The 24,873-nt window shown below is 40.6% G+C and overlaps 1 protein-coding gene across 3 annotated transcripts in view; it reads right to left on the bottom strand.

Annotated features, from left to right (window-relative positions):
- cxxc4 (CXXC finger 4) overlaps nt 1-24,873 on the bottom strand; it is a 55,515-nt gene that overhangs the window by 16,718 nt on the left and 13,924 nt on the right. The window contains exons 1-2 of one of the 3 annotated variants that reach the window (XM_074694944.1): nt 19,951-20,056; nt 10,299-11,237 (exon numbers count right to left, since the gene is read on the bottom strand). In XM_074694944.1, the coding sequence (XP_074551045.1) occupies nt 10,299-11,123 (825 nt within the window). In that variant the 5' untranslated portion in view covers nt 11,124-11,237; nt 19,951-20,056. Of the gene's footprint in view, nt 1-10,298; nt 11,238-13,176; nt 13,820-19,950; nt 20,057-24,873 lie in introns of those variants that run through there. The other 2 variants (XM_074694935.1, XM_074694952.1) reach the window with 2 other exon arrangements.

Genomic DNA, 24,873 nt, shown 5'->3' with positions numbered 1-24,873 from the left:
CTGCTAAAAAAAAAGTTGCCTCAAACATGCTTATGCCATCAGCAAGGCTGTTTCTTAAACTTTATGATGTTTCTTAAGCCGGTCTGGTCTTCTTTGAGCAGGTTTTCAGAGACCTTCATGTGAATCTTTGATGAGACATTTGACCAGTTCAAGAAGTTATGTGGGATATGGTGTTCAAAAGTTCTGACGCTGTTTTAATGTTTTGTATTTTAGATAAGAACAGCAAAAGGTCAGCTCACTAGGTTTAACTTCCTGAGCAGAAAAAACCAACAAGGATTAAGGTCATCCAGTTAGAGTCATAAGACTAATATTCCACCTGAAGCCAACATGAAATGAGGAATTACATAAGTAGGCCATAGTTACTCATGGAGGTGAAACTTGACAGAGATAAAAAGAGAGGCAGAGAGATGTCATTAGGAGAGAGCCAGTGGGCAATGAAAAATGCTTCAGGCTGCTTTAAGACAGAGCTAATCCAACAGACTCCCCCCTACTTTGTCTCTCCACTTACAGATCAGTCGGGAAACTGGTCACACTTTGTCAAAACACAGCTTGAACTGTGAGCAGATTGAAATCATTTATCTCTTCAACACAACACAGTTAACAAAACAGGTCTTTTTTGGGAGTGACATCAAGCTGAGGACAAAGGGTCTCTGCTCAGGAAGGAAAATATCCACCTGATGTCATCAACCGCTGCATCATAAATCCCATCCTCTGCCTGGGGGCCACACGCTGACTTCACACCTCTGCGACACTCTCTAACCCCGGGGTTTCTATCAGGGAAAAAAAAACACCTTGAAATATGTTTCTGGGCATGGTGTCAGATGCTTGCTATGAAATATTCATAATGTGAGAGCAGAGCCACAATAGAGGAGGTGGCAGCATGCGAGGATTTGACTTGCAGAAACTGAGACGCTAGAAGCACGTTGGCCGATCCCTCCCATCACACTCGTCACTCACAAATTGACTTTCACATCAGTTTTTCGTGGCTGAATGGCACCGAGCCGTCTGTCATTTACTGCATCTTAAACCACAGATATGAAGCAGTTAGAGCATCCACAGACTGAAATCCTATTGCCCTCTTTATTACTTTTCATCTACTTTGCAAACTACAACAAGGTTAACAAAGATTAGATTTTTCTATTCTGCAACTCATTATTGTACCAAGGGATGATGCAAGTTAACCAGATAAAGGACTGTTCTGTAGTTTTTTGTTTCACACTACCAAAGTCAGTACAATAATCTTCTCTATGCACAAAAAAACAAGTTTATATGTCTTGGAATTAATTCTGCAAGAGGGAAATATGAAAAGATCTATAGAAACTGTTACTACTTTAACAAAACATAACAATTGTTTGAATAAGCCTGTCATTTATACCGTTTGCAAACACACAAATCTTTTCTCAGCATCCAAACTGAGATCTTGTTTTTTTCTTGGTTTGATTTCCTGCCAACCAAGCTTGAAAACCTAAGTTTCAAAAGCAGCTGATCCTTAAATTGCACGGCCAAAATCCCATACCAGCACTTACACTGACAAAGAAGACTAAAAACTAAAGGTCTGTTTTCATAACTACATGATTTTGTGTTAAGGTCAGCCGAATAAAGGAGAAGAAGTTTTGATGGATAACCTATTACAAAGCAAGCTCTGCAAACACTGAGAATGAGGCTTCTCAAAATACAAGACGTCTTGAGACATTGCCTTGTCTTTCTGCGAAACAGCTTAGTGATGAGGAGAATTGTGTATTATTTCAGTACTTCTTGAAGTTGGGTCACAAAACTTAGAAAAATCAGAAACAGATTACTCCAGACTCAAGTTTAAAGTTGAAAATGTCTCACAAATTTGCTAAAGCACTGATCTGGCATGCCCCATAAAACTGTCTTTGTGCCAAGAGACTGTTATGTTTCCACAGAAAAACACAACTGTTCTAAAACCATCTCTGGTCTTCACTCTTAAATGTACTGGTCTGGTTAATGAACTTCGTTCTTCAGGGCCGGATAAACACCATCATTTTTAGCACAAGAAGTATCCAAACCTCCATAAAACAGACAGATAGTGGTACCTCTCATGAAGGCAGTTAGAACTTTGACTGAGGAAAAACTGGGACACATTAACAACATGTAAAATGTGATGGTCAAATTTTGTTGTTTAGTATTAAAGAGAAAAGTCAAGCAAAGATGAGCTGTGATACAAATCCTTACAAAGAGAACACACCATCAACACCTTGTGTTTTATTCAGGTTTCTGTGGTGATCACTTATCTGTGCTTTTGACTGAACCAGGGCATATTTCTTCAACATATTCAAATTGAATGAACACTTGTAAATTACTCAAAAAATGTGATTCCTAAATCCAACTTGACAACCATGAGTCGACCAAGTTTTCGAACCACCTCATCTGCTCTGTGGCATCTTGCCAACAATGGGATGATACTAAAGCAACAACTAGGCATTGCATACAAGTAAATTTATGTTCTAATTTACCAACTAGTCTTGAGGTAAGACAAAACTTACAGTCAAAAAACTCAACATACTGAATCACGGAGTCCTTGGGTAAACCATTTCAACTTGGTTTAGTGAGTATGGCTAAGCAGAGCTAGCACCACTTGCCTTCAGTCCTTTTTGCAGACTGACTTCCACTGTGCTGGTTACACATTGATCCAATTTAGTTTATATTCTAAAATAACCACCAATAACAGCTGATATACAACTGTAGCTTCGTCATCTAGATCAAAATACTGCCAACAATGTCACACTGTGAAACACTATCTATCAAGCTAGGTTACTGACCATTGCAAATGGGGTCAGCATGAATGTAAAATTGTGCTGATTTCAACCATCGCCAAACAAAGCCATGTAAACCCTTTGTTTGGAAAATTATCAGACCTACATTCCTCTCAGAAAACCCGCTACATATTCAGTTTTTCCACTATTCTTCAGCAAGACACTTCAGTATTCTGTCTGCTTCCTACATGTCTCATCCTTTCTTGAAATTTTCCTGTGTTTTGGACAGTAACAAAAAATTGATATTGGAATTCAGGTGCACCAATCACAATTTTCTGGCCGATCACCAATCGCTGATCTCTAAAAGGCCTGACCTGCCGATACTGATTTGGGCCAATACTTTTTTTTGTATTTTTTATTACTGACAGCATACACCTACACTGTTCCAATCTTATTTTATTGAAAATCATCAAACAATACCTGTGAAACGATAAAATCTTTATGTTTTAACTTAAACAACCAATGAAGTGTCCTGAATTTTAGGTCTCAGAGCAATAAGCAACATTGGCTGGCTGTCAGGCCTTCCCGGAGGTGGGGGGCAGATCACCGATCCCCAATCACCGATCACCCAAAATTAAGGAAATCGGCACTGATCGATCGGTGCGTGTCTCGTTGGAATACCATGGTAAATATTTTTAATCTAACTCTTGCAGTTTCACAATTTCAATCCCCAGTTTTCCTGTTGTCATCTTACATTAAAACAGTGAAACAACATCTCTGTAAAAGAAAACTTCATGCTAGTGTTAAATCGTTGCATCTGAGCGTATGCATAAAGCAGAAATGAAAATAAATCAGCTTTTAATTTTTTTCCAAGTGTATAAAGATCCTGTTGTGACATGCTGAGCTCACTGCTGTCCCATGATGCATTGGCTGACGACTCTTCTCTCACACTTTTTCATACAGGCTCCCAGTAATGATGAGATACCTTTTAACTTCTCAGCCAGAGTCGGCATCAATTATTTATTCTCATCTGTTTAAAATTTAAAGTGCCACACATTAACGTCCTCCCGCACCTGCTCTTTCACGCTGTCCACCCTCCACTGGGCTGCCTCCTACCCCCATCCCTGCCTCTCTCTTTGAGTCTGCCTCTCTTTCTGTTCCTACCATAATAAAGACAATGACAATGAGTTCTCCTGCACCGCTGAACCAGGGATGTTAAATCAAACAAGTCCAGAGGAGGCGACGGACCACATAATGTAAGGCCATCGTCCAGACGCCTTCGATTACGCTTTGGCCTTAATTGGTTGTGGTGGCAAAAACGATGAATTCTTTAACAGTGCCGTGCTGTTGTGCCTTCCTGAATGCAGAGATAGGCCTGAGGACGACAGCTACTCAGTGCAAATGGAAGCTGACAGAAAATCTACAAGGCACGACCAGACTAGGGAGAAAAAAGGGCATGACAATGCATAAGGGGTCCTGTGCTCTTAGGTAGCTTGCAGGGAAGATTTGTATAATTAAGCGGTCTGCATCATGGTTCAGGTGGCAAAATCCCATTGTCTTGACAGAAGCTTAAGGTTGCCCTTTAGGTTAAGATGCGTGGCAGCATTCAGGCCTTATTTTTCCTTTTTTTTTCACACTCCTCCAGACCTCTGCGACCAAATTAATCTGCAGTCTTAGAGCTTGAATAAATCCAGTAAGTTAGGGATCTGCAGATCTAAAGGCCGTCTGTCCCCCAGGCCTTTTCTTCTTCTTTTTTATTTTTAAATTTCCTTACCCCCTCTCCTTTGCCCACGGAGATTGGCTGGCAGCACTCAGTGTTATCTCCAGGGAGGCAAAGGTTGGGGGGAGGGGGTGAAGGCCACAGATTCGTCCTTATCTATTCTGAGCACACCTAAAACAAATTAGACCTGGCTGCCGTTGCGTATTTGGCTCCCGTGCTCTCATTAAGGGGCTGAATCTGAGCTATTTTCCTCAAGGTCCTGCTTTCTAGCATTTTGGGGCCTTGTCTTTTATCACAATAGCAAAGGTTTCCAGGCAGCCGTGCCACCTTTTCATCTCACCCATTTCATGTCGTCATATCAACACAGCACAAAGAGCAGCAGGAGAGAAAGGGAGAAAAAGAACATCCTCTTATGGACACTATAGGATGCTGTTTTTTTCTACTCAGGACTGGAAGCTGGACTTTGACTTTCTCTAATTGAAATAAGTAATTTCTTCAGTTGGATTTTTGTTACTTTATTTTTCTACTTTTTTTTCTACATCTTGTTATTCTTAAAATCAAATTGAAGCTCTTTTAATTAATTTCTAGTTCATAGCTTTCTTTCCACAATGAGAGTCAAATTGTTCCCGCTGATTCAGTCAACAGCCCATTGAGCTGACATTCAATTTGGATGCCACTCTCCTGTAAAATGAAGAGTTAAAGAGGATTTGCTCAAAAAAAAAAAAAAAAAAAAAAAAAAAAGTATCGGTACATTTCACCTCCCGACTTGAGGTCTTCTTTTATTGGGGATCAGTGACGTGCAAAATTTAAAAAGAAACAAAGATCATACCTGTGAAAACAGAAAATAGGTCTGATTGGATGTCTGACAGTTCAGACAGATGGAGAGGCCCTCACTCCTCACACTATTCTGTTGCAAATTAAGAGTTTTGTGGAATTTATTATGTAAAATGACTGTCCTTGATGGAAAAAGTTGATACTTCTTTGATTTTTAACAGACATTGCACTGATCCAGACAGATTCTTTCAACCCTACAAACCCTATACTTAAATTCATTTGTGCTGTGGTAGGGTGAAGGGAAAGAAGGGCTGGCGACCAAAGGCTCCACTGAAAGGGCCCTGAACAGACCTGGAAAGACAAATGTTTTTTTATTGGCATTTATTTCTCTAAGTTAGCTAGGTAAACAAAACCTGACAGAATATTTAATCCTGATTCTGAGATCTGTCTGGGAAACATGGAGACTTTCTCTGAGGCCTCACTCTCCTTTGCGAAATGGTGCGTGAACATATTCCATTGATTCATTTTCATTTATGAATTTAACTTTAATAAAGTTTATATTGCTTTGATATTTTAAGGTATTGAATTGACTTTGAACAGAATATCTGGGTTGTAATATGTTGCTTGTGTGTAAAGAGTAATGTGAGTGTAAAGGGGGCTTTAGTGAGTGGGTTACAGATGGGTTTACTACAGATAATCAACCACTCATTGTTACTGAACTAGAGTGTAAACTTCACATTACTTCACTGTTAATATGTAGATACTGCTAGATGTTTGTGAAAGGAAATGACTGAAGATAACTGTCATGACATTGAAAAAAAACAAACAATGCAATATTTTTTTTTATTCAGGTAAAACCTATTTTATATGAAAAACAGCTACATGTGGCTACATGTGTAGAAGGCCTGAATGCTATGAGTCAAATAGTCAATCTATGATTACACTGTTCAGTATAGTAAGAGATTAGACTCAAAACACAAAAATTGTCCCAAACACACAATAACAAAAGAAAAAGTATGTTTTCTCATATTAATTGGATTCTATTGAAATTCAGGCCACCAAAACAAACACAGTCTTGCTATGAATGTTGCATTCTCAATATGTTTCTTTGACAGACGACTGAATTAGTTCAAATGAAGATATAACTTAACATATCACAGCTTGAAAACAGTGCATATCAGCTTGATATTAACTCCCCTGACCAAAGGTGAAATCTGAGGAGAGACCAAGCGGCAACCTCTGGTCTGAGAATATGAGACAATGCAGAAGTGCTAAATCTGCTGTTTGTTGAGTGTTCGCTTGAGGCTAAACCCGTAAGTACCGGAAGTCACGTACACACCAAGCCAAAAAAAGCCATTTTCAAAGCAGAAATTAACCTATTTACAGCCTGGTTCAAAAAATGTCTCCTGTCTGAGTCACTAATTGAACTAATGGCACCCACTGTATGGGGCGTGAATTTTTTTCTAACTCAGCCGTTCAGAGGATATTAAGATTGCGAGCTCCCCCAATAAGAGGCACAGCTCAGGGTCACGTGACCGACAGGCGCCCTGTGGCTGTAGGTGAAGCCCTTGCCACTACCAATATGGCCGCTATAGCCGATGTGCTTCATTTTCCGTTTCCAGAAACAGACGGGTGACGTCAGCGAGACTACGTCCATGTTCTATACAGTCTATGGGAGAGACAAGATTATCATCATAACTTATTTCTCAGTTTGCTCTAAAAGTGGTTGTGCTGTCGTCAAACCCTTCAACTTAAACTGAGAGGTTTAAATAATGTCTTCACTAAGGTCATAACCTGTGATCTAGACACTGTCATTTAAAGGTCCCACACACAATTTATGCATCAGAAAATGACAGTGTGCAAACATTTGAAGTCGATTTTAACACAACTGTGTTACTGTTTCTGTTCTGGGACACAAGCTGACAGGAATAACTTCTACATCTACAAAATTAAGGAAAGACGACACCCCTTTTCTTTTGTCTTGGTGTGAAAGAAAAAGAAGTTGAGACAAACAGGTGAGGCAAAGCAGGGTGAAGATGCAATGTGCCCTCATACAAGTCTTATTGCATTTGAAAGTTAATGAAGGACCTTTGAGCTATAGGAGCTCAAGCTACGCAAAGGTAACTGCTCGGGAAATGTTAGGTTAGATGAGATTCCTCTGCCAGACTAATCCATCCTGGAGCCTGAGAGCAGCACAGACACAGAGCGAGAGAGAGAGGGAGCAGGATCTGCTGCAGAACAGCACAGCAGTGACACAGGGCAATTCTCTAGGGCCTTGCATTAGCGCGCTAAATTAAAGGGGGTATTAGATTAAATTGGCTCTCCGATTTCAGGGGTGTGAGTAAAATTCAGATTTGCATTTTCCACCGCTGCTTAAGATATAATTAGTTCAGGGTGATTCCCATGTGGAAAACACTGACAGCCAAATCTAACTGGCTGCCAGTAGCTTATCGTCTTCTTCCGAGGCAAAAGGTGCACTCAGATCATGCCTGTTTGTTCGTCAGTGTTTGGTAAGAGCAAGGATGCAAGTGTGTTTGTGTGCATCTGTGAGTGCATGCGAGAAAGAGTCAAAAGTTATTCCTCTAAACTGACTTCAGGACCTGATTCGTCCCACTTCTCAATCAAATCCCCCCTGAAACGAGAGCGACCATTAACTCCAGAGGAGAAGAAGCCTCTGTTACAGGTCACATAAAAAGTTTGTGGATGCATAAGCAGCACTTCACACCTCTGAGACGCCTTTAAACTCCAAACCTATTTCCGCAGCAGAAGGTGCACCTGTAATTACAGATGCAGAGTCAAAAATAACAATTACAGCAGCAGAGCTCCATCATATGAATTACTGAACTCAGTGGAGGAGCTTTTTAAAAGCAAGTGTGGATTTGTTTGGGGGTTTTTCACACCCTGGGTAATTCTAACTGTCTTTGCAAATGGATGTTTTCCAAAAGTGCGTGTACCCATGCATTATGAATGTGAGGCCAGCTTCCTGGACACCTGTTTGGGACACCTGTTGGTACATGATAAATTCAGTCTACATTAAATGAGCTTCCGATTGTAGCCCCTGGTGTTTACATGCCCAACCTACAACCTTTAACCCATCAGTGAGCTCTTTAATTTTGAATTTTAAAAGCCCTTAAAATACTGCAACCTGCAGGCTACCTCTGACATGCTGCTTCAGCTGGCTTCAGTGATGAGAAACTGTAAAATAAACATGACACAAACTTTTAAACTCTAAGATCATGGATTTCATATCAGCATCAAATGCAAACAAACATTTTTCACAGTACTTTCACTTTAAATCAAGTTGTTAATCTGGAAGTTGGCATTTTTAATACTTCTGCACAGATTTGACATGTTCTTTGAATTCAAGCTGTGCTATGCTTTCTGCACTTATTCATGCTGATATGTCTCACCATAACTGTACATTAAGACTTTTATGGTGCCAATAATGATATCATATCATATCATACTGTGTCGTGCTGTGTCGTGTCAAAGGTCACCAGGTCTGCCCCCTCTGTATAGAAATGGTTAAGAGACTTTGCTGTGCATGAATAGTTCCCTCAAAATAGCAAACTGTGGTATTCGAATTGTTTTGAGGTTAATTTTTTGGTTCACTGCTGATGTATTTGTAAAAACTGATCTACATTCTGAGAGCAGAGAGGTTAGAAACAGTCCCACACTCAAAATCTCTGTCAAAATGACAAATTGCATAGTTTTGATTATCCGGACTTCTGGCATTAAAAGACACACAAGGAGCCTGAGCAGGAAACTATCATGATGAAATGGGTTATGAAGCACATGACACCTAACTTATGAGAGTTATGAACACAACAATATCATGTTATGTCACATCAGGCCAGTCAGAAATTAGCTTTAGCATTTTACACCAGGTACACATCTTATGTACTCTGAAACCTTCCCTAATGTCCCAATCACTTATGAGAAACAAAAAACATCATTTTTGGTATTTGTATTGTCAGATATGTTACAAAGAAACCAAAGCATCATCCGCACAACATGCATTTCAAAATCCTCTCCTGGATTCAGTCCACTGACAAACTGCAGTCACATCCATACAGAACAAAAGGAACCTTACATGATGTTTTTCCATGAGCACATTAGGTAATATTATATAATTAACCTCTTTTTTCCTCACTGTGTAATTACTTAATTAATGAGCAAATCATGCGGCCTTAGGTTGCCTGTGTTGGTGACTCATCCACAGAACCTCCAGTGAAAGTCAGACAGCAAGTTCAAACTCTGAGAGTGAAGAGAAAAACCACATCTTCCTCTCCGCTTCACAAGCAAACAGCAAAATAAATCAATTAAAATGAACCTTTACGAAACAACACAGCCTCTGATTGTGTCCTAATGAAGCCTCTTGCTACTTGTCAATTAAGCCACTGCTTAAGATGTTTTTCTCTCTCCTTAGTGACACTTTTTTCTGCCTCCGCACCCTTCTGATGCACATCACCCTCTAGATTGATCCATAATTGGCCATAATGACACAAATGTAATATAAAATGATTTCATCTCAGCCCTCTTGTATATGCAAAAATCAATTCATGCAGGATCAGTGGGAGAGGATCAACCTCCCATCCCTTATAAAAAAACTTGGGGGCTGTTTTGAGAAACACCATCAGCAGCCCTGCCATCACTCTCAGCATCTCTTGGTGGTCGGAGGCTGAGGCTTTGTGGGATATTGATTCTCCCCATCCAGAGACGGTTTCCATAATTGGTTAAAATGACCGGGTGCAGAGAGGGATGGCTCTCTGCTGAAAACCATTTCCCAGCCCTGCTTGGAGCTGAGCCAAGCTCGGGGTTGTTCGGATGCGTTCCAGCCCCAGCCTGACTGGCAGCAATTAGGGGTGTCTGAGCCAAGCTCAGCTTGCGCTCCACACAAACACCCCTAATTACTGCCAATTAGGCTAGGCGGGTAGGCAGATTTGAGAAGCCGGGGGGATGTTCAGGCATGGGTGGGCATGGAAACAATTTTCAAGGGCTTAGAACGTGACTGGATGAAAAGGTTAATGCTTTGGAGTGCGAGGGGATAATAACAAAAGAAGGGGAAGCAGAGCCCCGGTTCTCACCTCCAGCGATGAGCCCGGCTTCTTCTTCAGCTCCTCGCATTTCCTAAATTTGCAGATCTGGTGGCCCGTTTTGCGGTTCCGACAACTGCTGCAGACACCACAGTTGATTAGCCGCCTGCAGGGTGCACAGACCCCACACCTTTTCCTTTTCTTCTTCGCCGGGTTTCCACTGGATACCGAGGAATTATTCTGTGGGCAGTCTGCCAGATTGGCAATTTGAAACGCACTGTCTGTAACGGCTGCTGAGGCTGCGGGGGAGTGAAGGGCTGTCATGACGATGACCCCGGGAGGTAATGAGATGCCCCCTAAAGCCGGGATAGCGGAAAAAGTTCCAACGCGTTCTGGGAGATTCATTATCTCTGCTTCAGCAGCGCCGCATTTCAGCTTGTTCATGCATTCTCCTGCTAAAGGTCTGCAGTGTTCGGGGGATAAGGTAGAGAGGAAATTATTATTTGCCATTTGCAGCGTCTCTGGCGGCACGCCAGGCTTCCCCGGCCTCTGGGAGTCATTTCTATGCATGCTGGTCCTATTAGGGTTTATTGCCGCTGATTTCCTTCCCCAGAGCATGGCGTTATCGCAGTTCCACGGGGACATGCCAATTCTAGCACTGGGAAAAATGGGCGTTGTGATGCGGGCAATCTTAGCAGTCTGTGGAAATGCCCCATTGGTTTTATAAAAGTTTGCAAAAGACCTGTACCTTTCCATTTCTGCGTTATAATCCAAAAGCTGGCTTAATCCACCATCCTGAAGATTATCCTTTTGTAAGAGGGAAACATCTGCGTTCTGTCCATTTTCAATGCAAAGTGCATTGTTTATGTTAGACATGGCGGAGGAAGGGTGGTCGATGTTTGGGAGAAGATCGTGAGGTTGCAGTGGCCTTTGTGGATATGAAGCTGGTTACCAACAATGTGTTACCATCCTGGTTTGTCTTCTCCAGAGCTAAGAGCGAAAAAACAAACAAAAACAAACAACAGTTACACATAAAAGAGGAAAATGTTTTCATTTTAATCAGATTTCAACTTTTATGCTGAACATCCGACGGCTCTTCTGGCACATTGTTTATTCTCTGCGTCTTACACTGGAACTATCACAAACAGTCAGAACTGATCTTCCTCTCATGACAATAACATGATGGCTGTGACAGACCAACTTGTCATTATTTTAATGGGGAGAAAAATTAGCATGCTTCAAAAAACACTACTCTTTCAACATTGTTTAGATGTCTTGTCAAAGCATCCTTACACATTTGGAAGAAAGTCCAATCAGTGCCTTCACAGAGCGAATAAATACATTTTAATACACAAGGGGACCAAACTAAAATATCACTATTTTGAGAAGTTAGAGGAGAGCCTCAACAGAATTCAGATTATGGCAGCAGAAACTACAACACAGACGTTTTCTTTTACCTCAGGCCTTCGATATAAGCTCTTAAAAATAATCTGCTTTGGGTGCCAGGAGGAACATAGTTAAATATTTTCTTTTCTTTTTTTTTTTTTTAATCTTATCAAAATAGTGAAGTTGGTCCATGCATGTAAACAGGACTGTCTGGCCTCTTAGGAGCACCTGGTGTTCATTCATGACCAGCGCTATTACATTTACCCAATAACAGCACAGATAGCCACCGGTGGATTTACATCCACATCATGGACCAGACCAACCATGGTGTCATCTGCCTCAGGAGGGGATGTGTGTGTGTGTAGAGTGTGTGTGTACAGGTGTATGTGTGTCTGCGTATGTGTGTTCATGTGGTGGAGGGGTGCTCCATTTCCTCCCTCTCTCTTTCTCCAGCAGTCTGTCTGGATTTGGTTTCCACAGATAAAAGCCCATTAGACACATCTCCCCCTACTTCCATTACCTTTTTCTGGGCTTTCTCTCTTAATTGCCAAAGCTGATCCATTGCTGGAACACTAAAGCATTTCAAATCACTTCCATGGTGCTACCCAGCAGCTGTCTCGGGTAAAAAAAAAAAAAAAAAGACTATAAATATGCACACATGGAAGTGAGGAGATCATGCTGTGTGGCTTATTAAAGTCCTCTCAAAACTGAACTGCATGCTAGAGCAGGTAAACATTTTTACCTGAAAATACAAAAATATACAGTCAATAAAATATCACTATCCCCTCAGTTTCTGCTTCACACTGATTTTCTGTTTTACACAAACCCAAACTCTACTGGATCCAACGTCATTTCTGGCAAAATCCTGGAATTATTTCAGGTTTTGAATGCAAAAATGTAAAACTAGGAGTCCACCTATCCAGCCTCTAGTCCAGATCTGCAGGTTCAATGTCGATGTGGCATCCACAACACCCCGCAGACCGGCAGTAAACAAAACCTCCTTGGCTTAATGATCAGCCCTCCTCAGGGTCATTATTACTTAATCAATTCACCCCCGGAGCGAAATACGCAGCCCAAAGGCAATCAAGTCACGGACATTGATTTCTCAGCCTGTAAACAAAGTTTAGAGAGACAGAAATGTTCAATACTTGAAGCTGGAGAGAGACAGAGACGGAGAAAGGAAGGAAGGAAGGAGAAGGGGGAGAGAAAAGTAAAAGAGCTTGCACGTCCGATGACGAACCATTGTGCCTCAGCTGCTGCACCACGATGCCTTTAATGACACTCAGTCTGCTGTGTGCTGGACATTCAGATCAAAGGTCATGCAGAGATAATCCCAGGAGGAGCGAGCGGTGCAATAGTGCAAACACAATCCTATAAAAATTAATCTGGCACAGCTAGGATCACTTGGCAGCCACATTTACACAAATCAGGACAGGAACACGGGGGTTAAAACGCATGCAAGTGGACGGGAGCATATGGACACGCACACACATACACACACATAGAAAGAGGGGCAGAGAGAGGGAGAGGGCGCATCACCTACCAGGTTCCTGTTGAGAAGAGCTCCCAAGATGCTACCAGCCTGCGTCCGCGTAACGAAACATTACCACGAAATATCGCATAGATGCGAGAAGACGCACAAACACCAGGCTGCCGGAGGAGGAGAGCAAGGCGCGCGTGTGTGCGTGTTTACGTGTGTGTGTTTGTCGGAGCGCTCAAAACAAAAGAAGCATTTTATCGACTTTCTGGTGACGGTAGAAAAAAGGTTGGAAAGTGCATAAAAAAAGCCAAAAGGTGCCAAAAACGAAGAGGAGGGGAGAAATGGCAAAGGGGGTGAGGTGTTTCCTCTCCTCCTCGTGATCCGGGGGCTGTATTGTGTGTCTGCCTGCTCTCAGCTCGGTCCGTGTCTCCTGTCGCTGTGTGTGGCTGATTGGTGCTGAGGTGAGGAAGCAGGGATGTGGACACCTACTGATCATTGGCTGGAAATTACTATAGAAACACTCGGGAGGTGGGAGGGAGGGATGGATGGCTCAGGGCGCCCCACGGGGAAGAAATTATCCTCGCGAAATATCTTCTTCTGGTTGCCGCTTCTTATTCCACTATTTTCAAAAATATTTTTGATATTTCTTTCGTGACGAGGCATTTAAAGCGAAGGGGGAGGCGAGGGGGTTGTCATTTAAGATGCGTCTTTTAATAAGGATGGGGAAAACTTGTCATATTAATTTGAATGGAGCTGAGCTGTGATTAAGATAAAACGCCTCCGCCGGGTCCCCCCTCCTTCTCCGTCCAGAGACAGCCATAATTACTGAAACCTCCGGGATTCATCACCACAATAAATCCCGCCTGCTGGCCACCCATGCCTGCAGCTCCCACGAGCTGACAACACGCGCACACATGGCATGTTTGTTTCACGAGCCCCCCCTTTCCTCCCTCGCTTCACGTCCATTCATGTTGAAGCGCATGAGCTTAGAGTTTGGATGAAAATAATGAGTCCAATCACAGCTCGGGATTATCTTTTTCCACACATCAGCATTCATCCATGAGCCCCAGGAGTGGAGTTGAGAGAAAAGTTAACATGGGACCATCCTTCTGTGACTCCAAACTGAGGCTAATTAATATTTAATCACCAAATTAACAGGTTTCAGAAGACCACTTTTTTAAAAAGAAGATTGTTTCAAAGACGAAGAAGAAGAAGAAGAAGAAGAAGAAGAAGAAGAAGAAGAAGAAGAAGAAGAAGAAGAAGAAAGCTAAACCAAACAGACATGCTTTCTCAATAGAAAGATATTCCAAGGAAGGTTTCATTTATGCTAAAGTGTAAACACACACACACACACACACACACACACACACACACACACACACACACACACACACACACACACACACACACACACACACACAAAACAAAACAAACTAATTTGGTGTTTTCAAGATGAGAAAAATCTAAACCAGGTCAAATCCTGAGGATTTGGAGGAACACAGTTAGTTAATGTTTATAACCTGATCAAAAATACCCACTTAAGCAGATATCAATGTATATAAAGTGGTAAGTGGTTTAGATTATACAATCGATGCAATTTTGAGATTATTTGCACTCAGTTATAAAGATTTTCCACAATAAGCAGCCCACCAGCTGTTCTTTAGAAGTTAAACTGTGGGACTTTGGAGAAACCTGCAACAGTAGACTAGATTTAGAATGGTAATATCTAGCCTTATAGGGAGCACCACCTGGAAAACAACCTTAATTTGGTTGAAAACTTAAAAAAAAAAAAAAAAAAAAAAAAAAGGTTTAAGACCTTGTTTGAATCGGTCATAAACTGGCAAACATAAAGTTCAAATTTCAATTTGTATCTACAAATTTGTTTCATAGATTTCAAAAGTTGCACATGCAGAGGGGTGAAAGGGGTAGGGAATTGTTTCAACATCATTTCTCTCATGTAACTTTTCCAGTTGCAGTTAAATCCTGTCTAATTCAAAGATGAACCAAACCAGTTTAATTTCCATACAAAAATCATAAAAACAGCCCATAACAAGCTGTGTGTTTTCAACAAGAAGCTCCACCGACATCATAAAAATAGCAGCTCTAAACATTCACCACTGAAGAAGAAAAAAGAACTCAGCACATAGACAGTAAACGGTAAATGGACTGTGCGCATAAAGCACTTTCTCCAGTCCTCTGACCACTCACTGTACTTTCTGAATGCAAGTCACTTTTCCCTCTTCACGCCTCATTTATAGCCTGATTGCAGAGGCTGCTATGCATCAGTGTTTACTAATACATTCACAAACAATGTCACAACCCTTGGGGAAGTTTGGGGTTAAGTGTCTTGCCCAAGGACACTTTGGTGTGTGGACGTCAGGACCTAAGGTCAAACCCCAGACCTTTAGATCATACTCAGTTGACTGACCTAACAGGGCTGAGTAACTGAATGTACATTATGACCGATGATGGTAAGCAGCAGACCTGTGTGTTTAAGGCTGTGGGAACAAATCTGTCTTTAGAGAAATTATTGGTTTGATGGTTTGAAAATGACTTTTGAGTTCTGTTCTGATGACACATCATATGGTCCCTCTTCTCTTCAGAGTAGAGGATGCTTCTTCCATGACTCCCAAAAAGACAAACAGTTTCCTGCACCTAGATGTGTGTAGGGCTTGGGCCCAGAGGAGTGGCATTTCTTTATGGTTTTGTATAGTGTCTTTTTCTTTTGCATGATTTAACCTGCATTTTCGTATATAGTAACACATTGTGTTTACAAAAAATAGCTTTTGGAATGGATTTTGGGCCTGTGCAGTGATTTTCATTGCAAAGTCGTCTATTTCTAATGCAGTATTACCTGAGGTCCAGATGATCATGACCATTGTTTTTGGACCTTGTCTCTTTTTTTTAAATAGAGATTTCTCCATTTGCTCTGAGTCTACCCTCAGTCCTTTGCAGTTTTGACCTGAGGAACATCACTATTGGAGATTGCTGACTGAGTTTTTCTGGAATGCCTTTTATTATACCAATTCATGCTAGTAATCTGTTGCAAATTCACCAAATTAGTTCAAAGGAATTACACAATTTTCTATTTTTATCATTAACTGTTCCTTATTCAACTGTTTAATACGTGTTAATGGCACAGCATTTAAATGAACATCAATAGAAAAAAAAAAACAGTTGCAACAGAAACGCTGTCTTTGCATTATATCTGGATGTACGAATTAAAAAAATATTTTTTTTGTTTATTTACACTTTTGGGGGAATCTGGGTTATATGGCAGGTAAGTTTTGGACATGTTTGTTGAAGTAGTTGATAAACTGTTTGATTAAGTAGTCAGGAAGTAGTCAGAAGAAGTGAAACAGAAAACCAAGCGTTGTCAGTAATTTTTGCTTTTAAACAGACTCTCTACTTTCGAACTACCTTTTTGTAAATGGACCGATCAAATGATCCATCAATGATTTTCTGTAACTCTACATGACAAATCAGCCAAAATGACATGTGACAGAGGAAAAAACAACCCCTGGTTCAACTTTGAGACAGGTATAAGCATAAGTAAACAATCTGACAGCTACACTGTCACCTTTCTAAGCCGTACAGCCCCAGCAGGTGAGCTGTGTGACACAGGCCTTCAGGCTGCTAAAGGCTACACTTTAATGAATTTATTGAGAGCAGGGATCAGACAGCACGGAGGAGAAGCAAAGAGTATAACGTTAAATGTTCTACAATCAATTCTAAAAACTCTTTTATTCTTCAAATTTAACACTTTTTTCAGAAACAAATTTTCATTAAATTTTTCACATCATTATTTCATCAGTTTTTAATACTCCATTACTAAAGTATTACAGAAGTACTGGCTTTGAAGAATTCCTGCTGTGCCTAGAGGGCTTCTGACACAAGTTTTTAGGTCTTTAAGATCTGGGCAGTTAAGTTATTGTGACTGTCAATCATTGATAGCACTGCTGCAAACTTAAGTTGGAAAAAACTTAACAGGTGCAACTGATCCTCAAAGCCTTAGCGCAGTGGGGTATTTAACAGAAACTGGTCTGTGAGTACATGTTGAACTGATTCTTGATAGGTTGGGTTGTTTATTTGGAAACAGTTGAGTCTTCAACTCCAGATGCTGCACTCAGTGACTACTCCTAATGGGTGCTGAGACCATATATTGGTGTGACTCTTCTTGATGCAGAGGGCTGTGTATGTAGCCTGTTGTGCACTCCTTCCAAAATGTGACATATCCTTTCTTGTAAGAGTAGCTTTATGATTCATGGCAAGCTTTAATATAACATACTACACTAAACTCACTGTGAAAAATAACAAATCGAAAACGTAGAGGTAATCTAAACCAGTAGATCATCCTGATTACACTGCCTCCATATGTTTTGGGGGAGTATTGTAGAACTCAATACTCTCAACCATAGACTGTAAAAAAAAATCGACGTCTGCTTGCTTGGCTCAAAGTGAGGTCTCCACAAAAACTGCTCCCCCTAGTGGCTGCCTGCAGTATAGGTTAAAAATCTGGCTTTCCAGCCATTCCAGATGGGCTGTGGTCAAAATTTAAAAAATTAATACTGGTCGTAGAAATGTTTCTCACGTCTGATTGTTGAGGTGCTTTAAAGATATCATTTGGCTGTCATGTATTCAAGTCCTCTTCTTTTTGAAAAGTTTCGTTTTCATTAGTTATACGGGGTTAAAAACATGGTTTTACGTAATGTTTAATGATGATTGACAACTGCCTCTCCCGTGTATTTTTTTGGGGGGATTGTAAAATATGTCGGGAGGTAGAGTCTAGAAGTGATTAGACTCTCGAAAGAATAAAAATAATCATTTTTTGTTACTCAGCTCCTCTCAGATTCTCCCAGAATTCTTCATCGCCTCTACTGCGCAGACTCTTGCTGCAATTGTTGCCAATGGCTGTGCCTGTGAGGGGGGTATTTTGGCTTCAAAACTGTACAATGATAAATAGCAGAGCCACACTGTCCACTCTATATACAGTCTATGCTCTCAACTCTCAAACTTTTTTCAGTGAGGTATCCTCTGGGAAATGTTTTTTTTTTTCAATATATATCTGCCAAGTTCCCCCTAACATGTGCAAAGCAGATCTGGTTGGAAAAAAGGTGTAAAACACAGCACTGTACTTCAGTGTCTATAATATTCAATTTATGAACTTTAACTTATATGGATTCAAACATTGATTGAATAAATGGTGTTACAGGAATTTTGCTTGGTTGCTATTTTTGAATATGCATTTATAAATCTTGTGTACCCCCTGGAGTGCCCTTGCGTACCCCCAGGGGTACATGTACACCTGTTTGAGAACTACAGTTGTAGAGCACCTCAGGAACTTTTACTTTTCTCCCAGTTTTGATTACATTTTCAGTGGAGGCCACAAGCTGGAATTAGGTTCAATTGACAGTTTGTAATTTTTACATAGGTGTCTCAGTCGAGAGTGTCTGAAGTCGAGTTGTCTAGATATATTTGGGGACAGCAGCAGAATACACAGTAAAATTAATATTCCTTCACAAATGACAAAATATTTTTGGTTTACCCAAAAAGAACAGATCCCTTTCAGTAATTAAAAAAAAAAAAAAAAATCAGAGCATTTCTGAATACATTTGTTTGAACTTTGTCTTAAAATAATGATGAATCAGGAATGTTGTTCTTGGACATGAGTGACAGTTACATCAAAGACAGAAACCTTCCTCAAAGTGTTATTTTCCTCAGTATCAGACCTTATAGTACATCTGTGTGTGGCTGTGAGTGTGTGGAAGCTGCTCTGTCTGAAAATCATTTTATCTTCTGGGTGATAATAGCCCCCAGGGGAAATCTGCCTAGGTGGTCCTAACCTCTGTCTTCAGAGCGTACAGTGTGTGAGTCTGTAGCAGAGGGAGGCTTGAACCCTCGTGGCAGGCCTTTGTTCCTGTCTGCATGCTCCGCCGTCGCTCCCCCTGCGTCCCCTCCTCCCCCTGTTTTTTTTTTTCTCACTGAGCTTTCAATTGAACTCTGAGGAGTAATTAATAACCATGACCCCACATTCAAAAGTAGCCCGCATTTAGTCAATGGAAATGGAATCAGGGAGGAGTGAAGTCATAAGACATGGGTGTTTGAGGGCTGATGGTGTGAATCCATTGATTCATCTGTCTCAATCTGATCCGAGAACATTTGTCACAAGAAAGACGCTGAAGATACAAGCAGCATGAACACACGCGGTCTGCTTATTTCTGTGAGTGACACTTGTTTCATTAAAATACTGAAAGAAGAGAGGATTTAACCAAATAAAAACATCAAAGGACATATTGAGCCTCGCTGTATAAACATATAATTTGATGTTTTCAGGTACTCATGTCTATACTTGAATTTATATCCAAACAAACTATGAGTATCTATACAATGCAAATAACATGACAAAAATAGAAAATAATACACTTTAACTTAAACCTATAAAACTTTAGATATGATGACATATTGTCCATCGATTAAAAATAGATTTTGAATAAATAGCTAGAGTATTGAATAGACCTAGAGTAGCTTTGTGAAATAGCTTATTCAGTAATTTTATCATGGTTTTAATAACCAGATCACACTGATTCAGGGGAAAAAAGAGCTCCAAAAGTTAATTTGGCAGAGGTCCCTCTTTAGTTTTCTAAAATGGTAGTTTTAAATATCAGACACAGACCTCACTAGTGATCACCAAGCATTCTTTTCTCAGAACTTTTAAGGTTAGAAAGTAAAAGCTACAAAGATTTGCAGGATGTATAGAAGGTTTGAATGCAAGCAGAGGAAAACCACAACAGTGTCACAGATTTTTCTCTGAGAATTTTTCCAAAAAAGAAATCTGACCTGAAAAGGAGAGGGGCACCGAGGCTTCTGGAGGTGTTTCTGATGGGCTCACAGAGGCTGTTGTGGAAAACAGCATTCCTCTGAGGGCTTTAAGACGTGGAGAAGAGGACTCAGGCTGAAGAGACTGAAGATAGAGAAAGAGAGCAACAGAGAGAGAAACTTTGGAAAATAAACAGCGTGAGATTATGGCTTTGGCAGTGATGCACTACAGTGCAGCAGCAACCTTGGCACTATTTGTTTGGAAACCTGCCTTGTTTCCTCCTGCAGGCTGTAATGTATGGCGCCCTCACCTCACACGCATTAGCCTTTTGCTGTGATATGATGTGTACCAGGTGGTTTTGCGACTCTTTCCTGGGATGCAGAGGAATGATCTCTCCTCCCTGTGCTATCAGCTGCTAATTGGAGAGTACAGAGCACCCTTAATTATCCAGTTAGCAGCTTTGCAGAAAGACATCTGATTTCTGGCACAGGCGCTGGCTCTGCACACAGTCACCTCCACAGAAAACATCAAGTTCCAGGCAATAAGAGTGTCTGCTGTGTTACTTACATTAACAAAGTTTGCAGTCAGGGAATGAACCCAAAGATTTCTGCTAGGAATTTTTAGATTTTAGCTTATTTGCCACATAGATAAGTACATCTCTCTCTTTCTTTTAACTGGGTGGGTGGACTTCTTTTCTTTAAGCCCTGAAAATATACTTCTTTTTTAATATGTACATCTCAGAGATCAGATGCATACAGAATGGAGAAAAAGAAAAAAACTTAAAGACTGCAGCTTACACACAATGTCAAATAATCCATCTCAAATGAAAAGCATTCTTTCCTAGGGTTACCTTTGTGAAATCAAGGTTTCACATGTTAAGTGTAAGCTTTCTTTGGATGGGTCTTGTGAAGATGCTTGTCCTATTTTTGGAACGGACCATTTTTAGCACTTTGCAAACAGATTCAGGGATTTTTACAACACGTGAAAATGTAGCGGTCTGAAAATGCGAAAAGATTTAGTGTGAACATCCAGAACTGTTACTTTATATCCATGTTTGGAATATTGAAGCGCATAATACCCCCTCTTTAATGTTTGCCACTGCTGTTGCAGATAAAGATTTATACTTGTAAATCCAAATACAATTGGATATGTTTATGTCTACCACAAAGTTTCAAAATGAGAGGTGTGTTTGGCACAAATTTGCCCAGAAATATCACCAGAGAAAGAAAAATATATATATTAGAGCTCAGAAAACAATGCCTCAGCATATCAAAGTTAAATATATGAAAAAAAAAAAACGTTAAATGATTAGACTTGAAGTGTGTCCAGAGCTGGGGATGCTTCTGTTTTGGTGCTTCTATGTGCAAACACAGTTGCCATGCTTATCTGTCGGTAAGGGTGGACAAACAGCTTCAACAAACACAAACATCCTTGAAGCAGCCGGTTAAGTCCTTAACTCACATTCAGGAAGAGTCAGTTTTAGCGTGGCTCACACTGTGTTGTTCTTGCACGCAGACTTGTCTGGTGAAGATGTTGACATGTGGACATGACACCAGCGTATCTTTGTGGCCCTGCTTACACCAGCAGTTAACCTTCATACAGGAGCAGATGGTAATGAATGGTGATAAAGATTTGGCTTTGTGACTCTTTTTGGGATTAAATCAGACCTGCAGACTTGCTCCTACAGTTGCAGCTTTAACAGATTTTACTTAAATCTTTTTTTTTTTTTAATTTTGGTTGCCTGATAACTTGTAATGGTTTGTTTTTTTTTTTGTTTTCGTTGGTATAATATATGACACATCCACTTTGAGAAATGCTCATATAAATCCATCTACTGGCTGAGTGAGCTGTTTCCTCTGAATTTAATGTAATATCTATCATTTGGATAAATTTCTATTTGAATTCATTTCAATTGGTATTAACATATGATTAGTATAATAATAAATTATTTTCTAATTGGATTTTCACCTTGATTGATTAGCTTACTTCTATTATTAGTAAACATCCTTATAATCTGTATTCCTATTAATACCCTTATAATTATTATCAGAAGACATCAGACCTTGATTTGGAAATTAATTGGCAGAGACATCAACATATTTCCTCAGGTCAAGACAGTGATGCTGCTGCTTGGATCTATTTTCTTTGCTGAGGAAGGCTTAAAAAGATTTTGGGCCATCTGCTGAGTTTGTATTCTCAAGACTCCCCAACATTTAGTCTTCAATCAGGACTAACCGATGTCCTTGTATGAAATAAATGTCTTGTTTTTTGATTTTTTTTTAACACAAAATCTGATAGTGGAAAGACGCAAGAAGCGTGGCACTAGCTCCAGCAACCAGGAAGACAAGCTCAGAGACACTGTTACACACACTCACACTATCGGACCCACTCATCGCAGTGATCATTGTATCAATATCAGGTGAAATGAATACAACTTTTTATATTTCTTTCACACAACTGTCAGACAGAACTAGCCTCTATTTATCTGTGTGTTGACTCCAAGCCGCAGCCTTGGCTTTGACAAAGTCCACAATAGCAGGAGCTGAATCTGTCTGCTGCACAATAGCAGAGAAAAAAAAAATCAATGTAATACAGCAAAACAGACTTCAACGACTATAGAGGTGGATGAGCTCTGCGCTCCAATCACATGAAGCTCAACTCATACAGGTATGTGGGCAAAAGTCAGTCCTACATTATGAGAAAATGGCCTTTGTTGAAAACAACTGCTTTTCTGTGGATTCTCAATAAGAGCCATAGTGTGGATGATGTACTTTTTCCGTGATGCAAAAAGGAAAACCAAAGACGGATCACTCCGCACTTCTTATTTACACACAAAGTAAAACCCAAACCTGTATTCATCTCTATTCTGTAAAGATTTATCTTGGAATGACTGTTGTAAAATTAGCCCTTATTTTGATCAGTAAGGCTTTGTCCTAAACACGGAACAGTTTGAGACATTGTGTAAAAAAAGGTCTTAGTTTGCTGTGACCTCCTTTAAGTACATCAGTTTATATTTTCCGTTGTTGTCCGTTCAGCTATCCTAAGGATTTGCTGTCACACTGTGTTGTATTTTCTTTTTACACTGTGTTAACCTACAGTGTTTATCCTATTGAGAAATTACCCTTGGCCAGAACATTGTCATCTTCTTGTAATCCATGACATTCTTTTAAGAAAAATTGGGACATGTAGTGTTTCAGGAAAAAGAAAACAGCAATTTTTGAGGGTAGAGTCGAATTGTAATCAGGGTACCATCAGGGCCTGACTAACAAAAAGATTGTACAGCTTTTGCACACGCTGAATCTGTGCATATGAGCTGATAAACCACTGTCTCATCCATGAAAACATGCAAACAACGTTGGTGTGTGATACCTCTAGCTTCTAGCCAAGGGGAGACCACAATGCAACAAAAAGTTAAGGATGGGCAATTTAAGTTAGAATACTACTTGATAGTTACTACCAACAATTTGCAAATTACTCGCATAGTACTTGCTGCAGACAGGAGGAGAGAGAGATTTAATGAATCACTCAATGACTGCAAAGTTGTTAGTAAAAGATATACCAATGAATAGGATCTACATTTATTTTCTAGTTCTGCCAAACAAAGTTTTTTTTATTTTTTTTTTTAGTTTGTAGCAGATCCAGTACAACCCCTGTGGATACACCACTGCATGCAGGTGAAATTGTGTTACTGATCATTAAAATTAATGTACTTGTGCTCTGTTTTTGGTCCCGACATGTGTCTGTGTTTTGGTGCTGAATACCCACTCAGCTGGTCCTCAGTTGGCGTAAGGTTGGTTTTATAAATTTTCAATAAAACATGTGTCTGTTGTTGTCAAAAGAGGATATTATCTCAGTGAGAGTTGGCCAAAAAGGTGAAGGAACATAACATGAGGCTGAGAGTTTACAAAGCAGTCAGCTTTGCATTTTTTAGCCCTTCACATGTGATATCAAAAACAGAAATAGCAGAAACCCTAAAGCTTATAATTTCACATAAAGGTGCTGACAGTGCTATTACTTTTATATGCACATCAAATAAGAGGCTTGCAAATCAATAACAAACCCGTTTTCATACACAACATGATTTCAAATATTTACGGCATTCTCTTTGACTTCTGCTGCTCTTTTTATACTTTTAAACTGGAAAATATGCAGGCTAACCCACCATGCCAAGCAAACCACTGCAGGGGGAAACTGTAAAATGTCCCTGGTCAAGCTCAGAGTTGAAATTCAGGTCAGTTTCTCTTCCACTTGGTTTGAAAGTTCACTGCTTAGCCTGAGTTTGTCGTCAGCGGCCGTCCAAAATGTCATCACCTGTTTCTGAAGGCATTATATTGTGACAGTACGCTGGACATTTCCATGAATTGTGTTTGTTGTGAAAGGGCTGCTACGCTCGCTGCATGGACTTTGAATAACCTGCTCAAAATATTCCCTTCCATGTCAGGTATGTGAAAGGTGTATTCATGTGTTTCCAGGAGCCCTGATGGGTAAAAACACAGACCAGGTGCACTTTCACACTCAGTGTCAGTCATTCTGCTAGGCACGAAAGCATAGAGGGAGGCATCTATAAAACAAACATGGCAGCAGCAGAGGAAGGGCAGAAGTGGCAGGATGGGAACTGCTGCCAGACACATTACAAGAAGCTCTAATGAGGGAGCCCACACTCTCACCCCCCCTCTACCCTGCTCCCCGCCACCACGGAGGAACGCGAGGCGGGAATTAATTGTGAGGGCGATGATGGCGAGCGAGCTGAGGAGCAGGTCATTACTGCACGCCTCCTCCTGGAGCGCCGCGGGCAGAGCGTGGAACGCCACGCTACTTGCACAATTCCCATGATCCCACAGGAGGGGGGAACAGATAGCAGGAGGGGGAATAAGAGGGCAGAGACGGAGCGAAGGAGAAGAGAGGGAGAGGAAATGGAAAAGATACTAGAGGAGGAAGGAAGC

The sequence above is a fragment of the Halichoeres trimaculatus genome, unplaced genomic scaffold (assembly GCF_033239565.1).
Source record: "Halichoeres trimaculatus isolate MK-OKI-2021-1 unplaced genomic scaffold, fHalTri1.1 fHalTri1_scaffold_2, whole genome shotgun sequence".
Classification (NCBI taxonomy): domain Eukaryota; kingdom Metazoa; phylum Chordata; class Actinopteri; order Labriformes; family Labridae; genus Halichoeres; species Halichoeres trimaculatus.
The sequence above is the reverse complement of the archived record's forward strand: the minus strand, read 5'-3'. Positions and strand labels throughout refer to the sequence as shown.